The sequence below is a fragment of the Meriones unguiculatus genome, chromosome 8 (assembly GCF_030254825.1).
Source record: "Meriones unguiculatus strain TT.TT164.6M chromosome 8, Bangor_MerUng_6.1, whole genome shotgun sequence".
NCBI lineage: Eukaryota > Metazoa > Chordata > Mammalia > Rodentia > Muridae > Meriones > Meriones unguiculatus.
Window position 1 is genome coordinate 62,454,212 of NC_083356.1, and position 12,380 is coordinate 62,466,591.

Below are 12,380 nucleotides of genomic sequence, written 5' to 3' on the forward strand. Positions count from 1 at the left end.
CAGTTTTTATTGTTGTTTTCTTTTTTGAGACAAGGTCTTCCCTCTACATAGCCCTGGCTGTCCTGTATTTCACTATGTAGACCAGACTAGCCTAGTCAGAGATCCACCTGCTTCCTGGGCGACAGGATTACAGGCACACACCATCACACCTGGCAGTGATTAAATTTTAATTGAGTGCTTATCTCCAGAACACAATACGGTTAAAGACTTCTCACAACAAACTATCTTTCAATAATTTACTACATTTGATTTTAACCAAGAAACTGAGAAATGATTTCTTCTTTTACTGAAACAATAACCATCTATTTTTCTAAAGGCAGCAAAGGTTTTCACTATAAGCAGTCTGTAATACCTTTCATATTTACATCAGTTTGTTTCATTTAGACACGAGCGCAGGCAGACACACACTCCTCTGTGGATCTGTAGAAAGGACTGCTCTGAAGACATTACTTGATGGGTGCTTGCTGCAAAATCTACTCAGGATCTGGTCCAGAGGGCTAGGGCAGCTTCAGCAGGCTTGCAGAGGCAACCAGTGTCCTGAGCCTTAAGATACAGGTGACTACAGTTAAGCGTGCACCAGCTAAACACAGCACCACCCACCATCTGAGGCCTGCGCTGGGCTCCTGCCAAATGCCAACACCATTCAGCACCACTGTACCCTCCAAACTCACTGTCTATACTGGACAAAGAATGAGGGATGTGCTCTGGCCGGAAGACCCCAGCAGTCAAAAATGTTACTAGGTTCAAATATGACTCTGACTCAAAGTTTGTGAGCCCAGCTTGTCAGGGCTGGGAATGACTGGGTGGAATGACTGCCTAGCATGTGTCAGCTCTGGGTTCTATCCCCAGCTCACATACATGCATACATATTTGTGGCTCTTCTCTGACTCTGCGTCCCTACACCATGAACAGGTGACCAGTCCTCCCGTCACCACAGACAAAGAAAGGCCGAGGCATCGGAGAAGAACGGTCTCCACAGTGCATGACATCTTACAATCACTAGGCTTTACACAGGAGACCCAGGACAACCCTCAGGAGGGCAGGTGGACAGGACCAGTCCTCTTCCACAGTGTAGCTGCCACCAACAATATAAACACTCCAACACGGACGGAACACGACGACTCGGAAGCTGCTTTACCACTGTGCTCAGACACAAACTCTGACTCTACTTGTCAGCATTTCTAACCTTCAGACTCCCCAACAGTGTGTACCCTGAAGTTCCCATATTAACCAGTGAGGCAGCTCCCAGCCGTAGGCACAAGCATGTGCTAAGCTCTCCCAGCAACCCTCTGCACTACTGAGCAGTTACTCATCACCACAGCCTTTACTGTCTCTAGTGGGGATGGCCTGGGCCTCAGAGCTCATCAACAGCATTGGTTGGGTCTCGGCCCTCTGCAGCACTGTACTGAAAGGAAGAGTGAAGTGTCAGAACTCCACACCCACTAATTCACACCGGAACATGGTCCCTACCCACTCACACCAGAATCACAGCCCAAACACCTTACAGCCATCATGTGGCCTACTGGTCACTAGTGTCTCAACACATTTCCTACCATAGAGATTAACCACACCCCTGAGATAAGCAAAGTTCAAAGAACACTTGCAAAAGAAAGTAAGAAAAGCCCAAGAAGTTCTCAAAGTGAAAGGTTTTCAGCGTCCTCTAGTCTACAGGAAACAGAAAGAAAACTGTATTCCGGGTGCTTTACACACTTTCAACCTCAGCAGGGGAAGGCAGGTCTCTATTCAAGGCCAGCCTGGTCTACATAGCAAGTTCCAGGCCACCAGAGCTGCACAGGGAGACTGTGCCAACACCAATCACACATATCTGGAATTTAGGGTTCTGACCAATAATGTGGCACATGTGTCAAAACTTAATATATACACTTGTAGAATCTCTTACTATTCAAAGTGCAGAGACCTATGCAAGCGTGTGTCAAGGCTGAAACCCACCACTAACTTCTGTGACAGCATGATCAGGCGAGTGAAGAGCTCAAGTCTCAGCCATGTGGATCTCAGATAAACCATTAATCCAAATAAGCAATTGACAGGCATGTGAAATATAATCCTTGCTTTCTTCAAGCAAGCTCTAAGTTTAGGGGAAGGGAAGGAAGGCGGAAGAGGAAGAGGGAGGGAAGTGGGGGAAATAAATGCTGGACATGAAAATGGCCCCAAACTTCCTCTGAGGTGAGAATTAGAGGGGTGGGGTATCTGTAGATAGTTGTATGTTTGAAGTAATTACTTATGAAACAAAAATACAAAATCTCAAATGACAAAGATCTTGAATGTGGATTTTCTAAAAGGGGTGAACGGGTACAGAACAGTTCTCCTGCCTGCGAAGCTGAGTGCAGTGAGGACAGTATCACCGCAAACCTGCACTCTCAGAATTCTTTCCAGACTTTAAGCCACGGTGTTCATTTCAGGGACTGTAAAGCCAGAAATGCTTATTTTCAGACCATGTCAGCTCGGCAAAGTCAAAGTGGAAATAAAGACTTAGACAAAACAAATGACTAACACTGCATGGTTTTGCTACACTTTATTCAAAACTGGCCCCACTTCTTATTTAGGAGAACTATGCATCCAGTGTCCAAATATAAATATTGCCATGTGTTGGAAAAATAACCTTCAGATTTGTGCTCTGACCCAAATTTGGCACAATTAAATCATACGCAAGTCAGACACAAACGTCCACACCTCGGCAGGAGTGAAACCCTGCAAGCAGCCCAGCGAGTTAGACTGTACCTCCATCGAGCCCACACTGCGGAGAAATCCTCTTAAGTCACACACACAGCACAGCGTGCACAGGTTCTTTTATTCTGTCCTGTGGTGTCAACAGTGCTGACAAGATAGTGTTGGGACATTCCGAAAGTGCACACCCGAATGTTGTCACATTGCGCTACACCGTGACCTGGTAGCTACTCAACAGTGATGTCTACTAAACACAGTGAACAAAAGGCATGTTTACAACAGTCCCTGTAAACAGGCTGTGCACAACAGTAACACACAGAATTATGCATACCATATCAAGGAGGAAAATCCCTCTTTAAATAAACTACTCTATTTATAAATAAATTCTGATTTTTTTTTCAGTACACATTTACAGACCTGATCAATATAAAGAAACAATATATATATATATTTGTTTTTCCTTTAAAAAGCAAATGTTGAGATATGGACCACATGAGAAAATCCACCGAGGCAAAAGGGTAAGGAGCAAGCAAAGGGCGTGAGAGTCATGAGAGTTAATTCTGTGAGCACAGACCAACACAGGACAGGATTGATTGGGAGCTCATTTTTACTTGAATTCCAGCAAGTTGCAATCAATCTTGTAATACACATAGGGGTAGTATTCTTGCTGACTCAGGTTTAGGCCAGGAATATCCATAGGAGCCTACGGAGAAACCACAAACACCAGTTAGGGACTCCCAGGACCTTTTATGAACACCTAGTCTGAGCTAAGTATTCACTTTGCGCTAAGTCCTGGCAGAGTGGAGCCTGCTGAGTCACTGAGGAACACATTGAGCAGAAAGGACAGGCTAAGCCATGACCCGGACGCCTACTTGACTGAACCATGAGTTGCCCATGCTTTATTGTGTAGAACTGCAAACGGAAACCTTTTAAATCTTGGGTTTAGGGGGAAAGTCTTACCAAATGTAGTATCTAAATAAACCAAGAGTGCTTTTAAAGATTCCAGGTGTATTTGCACCTCATAAAAATTTCCAGGGAGCGAAGTCTGTACCAAACACTTAGGATTTTTTTTTTTTAATTTTTAAAAAGATTTACTTGTTTATTATTTACACAGTATCCTGCCTGCATGTGTGCCTGCACACCAGAAGAGGGCACCAGATCTCATTATAGATGGTTGTAAGCCACCATGTGGTGGCTGGGAATTGAACTCAGGACCCTTGGGAGAACAGCCAGTGGTCTTAAGCCTGGAGCCATCTCTCCAGCCCGACTAAGGATTCTTATTTTCTCCATGATCTTGTGAAAAGATAAAAAGTCATTTCCTATACTTTCTCTTATCAAGAAAACTAATTTTTTGTTATTCTGATATATGAGATAGTACTGTCTTAAACTAAAGAGGAAACCAGCAAGATCTGTGCAATTTAAACTGTAAAATAAACAGCAGCAACAACAAACCACACCAACTGCTTCTTGTCCTCTTTTTGAAAGCTATTTCAGAGCGGCGGTGACTCAGCATGGAGAGGCTGGGTCTTTCTCCACAGGACCCAAGTCCAGTTCTCAGTACCCATATGGCTGTAACTGCAGCTCTAGGGAGCCTTCCTCCCTCTTCTGGCCTCCCTGGGTGTTAGGCACTCACTGGTGCACAGACAAGCACACAGGTACAACACCATAAACATAACATTTTAAAACCACTTTAGAGAAATGACAATTCCCTTCAAAGTGCTCTTCTGAGCCAAAAAGATCGAAGAGATGGCTCAATGGATAAAGGTTCTGGCTGCCAAGTCTCCTAATAACCTAAGCTTAAACATGGGGCCCACAAGGTGGAAAGAAAAGTTACACACACACACACACACACACACAGACGAATGTGCTAATTGCTAATCTACTGACTCTATTATTTCTACCAAACAAAATTAAAATAATTTCGTATTTTCTTCTTGTCTGCAATTTATAGTTTTTAAGAACTACTAGGAGCATTGGATGTTTGTGAACTTCTGCAACGGTAGACGTCTGATACATGGCAAGATCACGATGAGTCTAGAAATAGCAGGAATAGCTGCAGCTAGCACACACACAGAAGTTGACTTAAGGGAGGGAGATGCTCAGAGGAACAAGGCAACCGGTGCCGAGCACTTACTTGCTGTCCTGGGAAGACTCACTCTGCAATGCTCTCCCCCTCCCAAGCCCTCTAAGTCACGTGACTCACGTCAATGATAGCAGCCGCACTGCTGTCCAGATGTTTGTACAGCTCGTGTAGCACTTCTCGAAGCTTCTTCATTGTTTTCTTATTAGGCTGAAGGAGCATTGCTTGGAAGTTCACCGGCAAGCCGTACCTTGAAAAGCAGCAGAGACCGTGTGCACACAGCATAGACAGACACTTTCCTTTTAGAGCAAACATCCTCCCACTTCTCTTCACGGGCAGAGTGTATCCTGTCAGATACTCCTTTTACAAGACTGCCACCAGCCACAGACATTTACACTAGTGTGCAAACGCAAACCTCTGAGCCCACTAGAAATCTGCTAGTAAGAAGAATTGAGCCTTTCAGGTACCGGCAGCTCATGCTGGTGACACCAGCACTGGGGAAACTAAGGCAAAGGGCTGTGTAAGTCTGAGGCCAGTCAGGGTTGTAGTGGGAAAACACACAAGTCAATCACTGGGCATTGATTAATATTCAATTTTATAGTAATCTCTGAATATGCCCACTACATAAAAATAACACAGGACTAGAGGATACATTTATAATTTAAAACTAAGCTTTTCCATTTCTACTTTAAACATCTTAAGAATTTAAATGAGAAGCATGGCTACAGTCAAGTCCTTAAATGGTTTCTAACAGCATGTGTAGAGAGTCACAAGACAACTGATACTTTAGCTGTCTGAAATCCTTATTGTATGTCAAACTATGTGCAAAATATCTGAAAAAGCTTCATTTTAAACAACCATTACACTTTTTTTCAAAGACAGGTTCACTGATGTTTAAACCAGGCTGCCCTTGAACCCAGAGTGCTGCCTACCTATACTTTCTGCCTGCTAGAATTAAAGGTGTGCACCACCGCACACAACTTAGCTAACATCTTACAATTCTTCCCGCACTTAGCTACAAATCATATGCCACATACGGATAGTGAAGCAAGAACCACAAAATGATGACGGGCCGGGTGCAGTGGCGCACGCCTGTAATCCCGACACTCAGGGAGGCAGGGGCAGACACATCTCTGTGAGTTCGAGGCCAGCCTGGTCTACAAAGTGAGCCAAGACAGTGAAGGCTATAAAGAGAACCTTGTCTCTCAACAAACAAACAAAACACACACACACACACACACACACACACACACAATGTTGATGGATGGTTCCATGGAGCTAGAGAGATATCTCAGGGTTTAAAAGCCCTGGCTGCTCTGTCAGAGGGCCTGGGTTCAATTCCCAGCTACATGGCAGCTACCAACTACCTGTGACTCCAGTTCCAGAGGACCTGACGCCCTCTTTTGGACTTAACAGGCACTGTGGTACACAGACATACATGCAGGCAAAATACCAAAATCACTGTTTTTTTTTTAAGCGGTGGTGCACTCCTAGTTATGGAGCTAAGTTTCTTTTGCCTAGTTCTGTCCATCAGTTTTGCAGTCGTGAGGTTTATGAGAGTGTTGGAATAAACAAGCCTGCACCTCCAGTCTTATAAATGTATGACCTATAATTAATTGCAGCAATGATCACATGATCATTGTGATAAATGATGAATACTGGTTCAGTATTTACTGGTTCAGTGTTTACTAGACTGCACTTTGTATCATTAGAGTTCAGGCCTTTCTAATTACAAGTTTTAAAGATCTTACTATAAAGTTGTGCTGTGTTACACAGCATCTCTAGACTCTATCTAAAGACCATGTGGAGCAAGCATGATGGCACATACCTGCTACAGTGGAACTCAGGAACCTGAGGCAGGAAGATCAAAGTTTGAGCCAGCCTATGCTAAAACTGAGTTCAAGGTCAGCCAGGAAAAGTGTGTGTCAAACAAAACACGCAGTCCTGTTGGGCCGTGTTGGTATGACACACATACCAACTAGATACAATCACACAGCACATTCTGTGTAGCCCACAATAAAATCACTAACTGCTCAGACCTACTCATCATTAAACAGTACAGGACTATCCATGAGAGACAGAGCATAGCAGTGTGGGTCTTTTTTCCTGAACCTGGTGTTAAAGGACAAGTTAAATACGCACTTGACAAGCTGTGTGATCCTGTGATCCTGACAGTCACTCCCTCATAACTAGCTCTTTGGCTGCTCCAAATTACCTTCATATGGCTGGATTATGTAAAAAAAAAAAAAAAAAAAAAAAGAAAGAAAAAAAAAGAGGTATACAGAACTCTGCACATCCAACGTTCTCAACTAACTTTCTTACCTTAAAACAGATTCGACAAAAACCCTTAATGCTTTTATATGAATCCATGCAATAAACGCCTCGCTGAAATTTACTTTAAGCCACCGCACAAGTGGTCCCTTTAAAAAGAAAAACACAAAATTACCACAAATTTGGTTTGCAAATGGCAATCAGACAAGTCAAATATGTTTAATGAAGTGACTAGGCATATTATGAAAGGACACCCATTACCTTACTTCATGTTCTTATGCTACTCAGTAGCCTCAGCAGACTCTACAGTGAACTGGGCTAATCAGCAGCTAAAGGCACACGTGTTCACAAAAGCACTTCAAACTGGGCTTGAAAGCTGTCACACGAACGCTTGGTCATACAACAAGACACCACCTACAACTGCTCCCCTCTGTGCTCTCGGGAACACAGCCCGTCCCCATCCCTAGCTCCTACTGGTCTCTCCTGTAACAAGGACGTTGTTTTGCGTGCCTGCTCATGTTTTACACTTTCCTGAGTCTACAACAATGCAAGTTCTTGTTGAACTTAAATGTTTAGCACAATTAAAAACTTCTTCAAAGATGTCAAGCAACACTTCTTCCTGTCTACCAACAAAGGCGTCATATTGATTCAACTAACACATGACTTAGTATCATTTGGACATACCAAGCAATTATTCCAGGCAAAGAGGATACAGTAAAGTGTACAGCTCTGATTAAAATGTTTGCTCATTGACTGCTATGGCCAACAGCATCTGACACGTGCTTCCTAGAGAGCGGAGCAGGTTAGTGAGGTGGTAAGGAGCTGTGCATGGCTGTGCCACTGCTCCCTAGTGTCCAGAGAAAGCCTGGCTCAGACTTGGGGTGGACTTGGAGGCACCTCCTTCACACAACCCTAGGCTTCTGGGAGTCACTACATATACATGTAAACATGTATTTTAATTTTTTTTTGAGACAAGTTCTCATGTAGCCAAGGATGACCTAGAGTTCCCTAACCCTCTGCCTCTTCCTCCAGTGCTGGAATTACAGGCAGTGCCAGCACACCAGCTTTTGTCCGTGGCCTGTGGCTTAGAGCATGCTAGGAAAGCACTCTACTGAGCTGTATCTTCAGCCTCAACACTTCCAGTTTTCTAGCGCAAAATTATAAAGTGCATTTTCATGTTCCTCTTGGAGACTCCCAGGTTGTCCGTATCTCCAAAATGTATTTTTTCATTTTCCAAAGACTCAAAATCAAAATAAGCTCCAAAAAATCCAATGAAAAGATTGCAAAAAGAGAGCAGGAGTAAGAACAGATGCTGTGCACAAAGAAGGACCTGAGGTCAGATCCCTGAACCCATGTAGAAAAAGAAAAGGAAAAGGCCAGGCATGGCGCTCATAATCCCATGCTGCAGGGAGCGCTCACAGTGGGGTCTGGTGCTTGCTCACTGCCTATAATCCCAACACCATGAAGCTCAGGCAAGACAATCTCTGAAAGCTTAAGACAGCCCTGGCCATCCAGTGAAGTCCGCCTGGACTGACATGAAGCCCTGTCTCAAAAACGCAGAGTAGCAAAGCAACTAAAATCAATGATCTTAAAAGGGAAAACCAGAGAACGTTTGCCTTTTTCCAAGTCACAATAGGCAACAGTACGTCATCTTCTGCTGAACAATGCTACGGAACAACACATACAAACTGCTTCTTCTTGTCAGTGGAAAGCCTGTTCATTTCTTCTTTATCTGCTTTCATCTCCTCCTCATTATACTGGAAGTCACGAACTATGAACCTAAGTGTTGGAGAAAACACAAGTGTGTCGACACCACATACAGCCAATCCAACAAACTTAAATTATGTACATACATCTATATCTATATATATATGAAACAGACAGACTTACTTTTTTTCTCTGGCTTTGTGTCTGAAATCATCAACTGCTTTTCTAAACAAGGTGACGTTACAAAGATAACTGTCTTGGTCCTCTGAAAGAACACTAAAGGGAGAAAAGTCATTTTAAGTTCTATATTTACTGTGGAATTCACAAACAGAATGGGAAGGTACATGAAGTCTGTCCTCACTTCACCCACACAGCCTCCATCAGGGAAGACACCGGCTACTCATGATGGTCTCAGATTGGATGTCTTTGTTACTAGCTAACAAAATGGTCTGTTCATGAAGGGAAGCCACGCTCTGAAGCATGCTGTTCCATTTCTAGCATCAGGCTGGTTAGTCAGACTATGTTTTGTCTCACTGACTACTCTCCCTCTTTCCAGCCCACCAGGATCTGCTCAGCTGCTCTGTACTGCTATCAGCTCAACTCACATCCCTTTTCCCATCAGACCCCCAATTCAGAATTTCTCAAGCAGCAGCCTCAACAGCTCTAAATGAAGACACTGTGTGTCTCGGGATCCTTCTTGTGGTATCAGTGAGCTCACGACACCCTGCCACAGCCCCATGGACATCACTGCAGAGATCTTTCCAGACACAACTGCTCGGAAATTCTGTCACAGAAATTTGTAATGCTTTGAGGAGTAGGCAGCTATTCAGAAGGATAAACTGTGTGGCTCAGACAACAGGCATTTAGCAATGCCTACAAACCCTTTATGAGGAGAATCCCATGTACAAGGTCTGCAAAGCTCATCAAAACATCTTCAACAGCCAAGATCCTGAGGTGGGGGAAGGTTACTGAGAAGTGGGACTCTTCTACATTCATGTAATGGGGAGCTTCTAATGTGTAATGTGTGGTTTCACCACTTATGAAGTATAAGTGATACACACACAAAATCTCCCCCATCTTCACGTGTGTCCCAGCTGGCTCACACAGGTCCACAACCACAAAACCCCACACACCAAGGTAACAAACATCTACCTTTCTGAAGCTGCTTTGTGTCCTTTGCTTTTGTGTTTTTTCTTGTTTAGTTTTTTTTAAGACTACTCTAATTGGGGGGTGGGGAGCTGCACACAGGAGCACTTGCACATGCCTGAAGAAGGTACTGGATGCTGCAAAACTAGAGTCACTGGCAGTTGTGGGCCACTCGATGTGGGTGCTGGGAACAGAACTCATGTCCTCTCTGAACCACTGAGCCATCTCTCCAGCCCCCTAGTTTTTATTTATAAGGTGGTATACTTCTAAAAGTAAAAGCAGCAAAACTGATGAAACTGACGGGGTACTTGAGGAATTTAAACACTTCCTTTAAAGAAATAAAACTGGACAAAGTATTTTAAGTTTCATTTTTCCCAGAAGCCTAGTGAACTCATTAGCTAAATAAATTCAGGTGCTAACTACAGAACCCACCTGCAGGCTAGCTTTAAGAACTGACTCTGCCCTGACTCCTGACCAGCCAGCTAGCCAGCCACCAGAGGCCACCTCCAAAACACAGAACAGGTAGAGCCTCGGGGCCTCATCCCTGTCATCAGTGAAATGCAGAGGAACTCAGCCACTTAGGCCTCCTTTTATACTCTGCCCTATTAAAGGATCACCTAGTTCACACCTCATTCAACAAGAGTTCCCAGTACCTTTCAAAGTCAAATGGACAGTGATCCACAAAAAGATTTTAACGGGAGTTAGAGAGATGGCTCAGCAGTTAAGAGCACTGATTGCTCTGGCAGGGGATTCCAGGTAGGTTCCCAGCATACAAGTGGTGTGCACAAACATTCATAACTACAGTTTCAGGGGAACTGATGCCTGCTGTGGCCTCCCTGGGCACCAGGCATGCACATGGTACACACGCTCAGGCAAAACACTCACACGTAATATAAAATAATCTATTTTTTAATTAAGAAAATTAGCTGAAAACAAATAAACCTGGATGTGATGAATCACACCTATAGTTCCAACACCTGGGAAACTGAGACAGGAAGATCACCAGGAGTTCAAGACCAGCCTGAGCTATACAGTGAACTCTAAGCTAGGCTGGGCTGCAGAGAGAGAACCTTTCTCAAAATAACCCAAACACAGGCAGTGGTCCACACCTGCGATTTCAGCGCCTTGGGAGGATCACGAGGCCCAAGGCAGACTGGGCCCCACGAGACCTGTCTCACAGCAAAAACCCCAGGAGGTATCGTGTGTGTGGCAGCAGTGCAGCGGTGGAGGTGAGGGTGGAGGTGTTAACGGGTAATGAGAGGACGCCACTGAAATCAGGAACAGAAGCAGGGCTTGAAGCAGGACTCGCAGACTGACATACGGCGAGGTAAAACGGCAGCAGCATGTGGGCAGGCTAACAGAGACCAAACAACAGCAACCGACACCAGCCAACAGGGCCACGGCCAGATACAACAGGGCTCTAAGCTGCGGCGGCAGCAGCAGGTGAGAGGTGGAGGGTTAAGCAGAATAAACCATATAAACTCCATCTGACACCTTCATTATTATTATTTACAACCAGAAAGAGCACATGGTTCAAAAACAAACAAGCAAAAACAGAATACACACAAAACAGAAAATCAGATTGGAGGAAAGGGGTCCCAGGTGACTGACTACCATGCTCTGGTCTGGACCACTCGGCAGACACTGTGCTACCTTATACTTCAAGGACAAAGAGCTGAGGCGATACTGTGCAAATCATGCTGTGTCCCAGGAACACTATGTGGGAAGGCCAGAGGGATTAGTAGGTAAGCAAAGAAAGACCAGCCCTGGCATGTCACCCCAGGGACACATTTCCTCCAACAAGGCCACACCCCCTAACCCCTCTGTAACAGTGACACTCAAATACATGAGCCTGCTGGGGCATTCTTACTCCAGCTGCCACAGACCGCCCCATAGTCTGCGTGTCTGCAGTCTACCACAGGCTCCGCAGCTCACTCAGGCAATTCAGGCCCAGAAGCCAACACACTAAGTTAATTTGGACCATGGTTTGAGAGCTGGAGAGAGAATGGCTGAAGTTGGGACTGCAGTACAGGCTCAGCAGGAGAGGCAGCTCTACCGGAGGAAATCAACATGTGCAAACAAAGGGCTGGCCTGGAGATGAAAATGTAGTCCAAAAGCAGGTTATTAGAGAGCCAAAGCATGAAGCCAGCTTCATAAAGAGACTCCAGAGGTACAGCCTTTTTAGATCCTGTGTGTGAAGCAAAAAAAAAAAAAAAAAAAAAAAAAAAAAAAAACCTGAAGAAACTAAGCAAAGGTGTCAAACCATGAGCCTCTGAGAGAGGTGAGGCAACTATCAGATTTCAAATATAGTGCAACCAACCATCTTCTTTAGTGATGTCTGAAACCATGGGAAAGAAAGAAAGCAAAAACCACAGGAGAGCAAACAGTTAAAAAAAAAAAAAAAGGCATCCTTTAATTCAAACACTCTCTATTGAGTCTCCATTGAGTTCCAGGCCTGCTAAGACTACAGAGTGAGACCCTGTCTCAAACA

The 12,380-nt window shown here is 44.4% G+C and overlaps 1 protein-coding gene across 2 annotated transcripts in view; it reads right to left on the reverse strand.

Annotated features, from left to right (window-relative positions):
- Nucleotides 1-2,518: 2,518 nt before the first annotated feature.
- Atp6v1c1 (ATPase H+ transporting V1 subunit C1) overlaps nt 2,519-12,380 on the reverse strand; it is a 41,967-nt gene continuing 32,105 nt past the window's right edge. For both annotated transcript variants that reach the window (XM_021661651.2, XM_060389574.1), the window contains 5 exons: nt 8,927-9,019; nt 8,722-8,815; nt 7,088-7,185; nt 4,889-5,015; nt 2,519-3,388 (listed from right to left, as the gene is read on the reverse strand). In XM_021661651.2, coding sequence (XP_021517326.1) covers nt 3,293-3,388; nt 4,889-5,015; nt 7,088-7,185; nt 8,722-8,815; nt 8,927-9,019 — 508 coding nt within the window. In that variant the 3' untranslated portion in view covers nt 2,519-3,292. The remainder of the gene's footprint in view (nt 3,389-4,888; nt 5,016-7,087; nt 7,186-8,721; nt 8,816-8,926; nt 9,020-12,380) is intronic.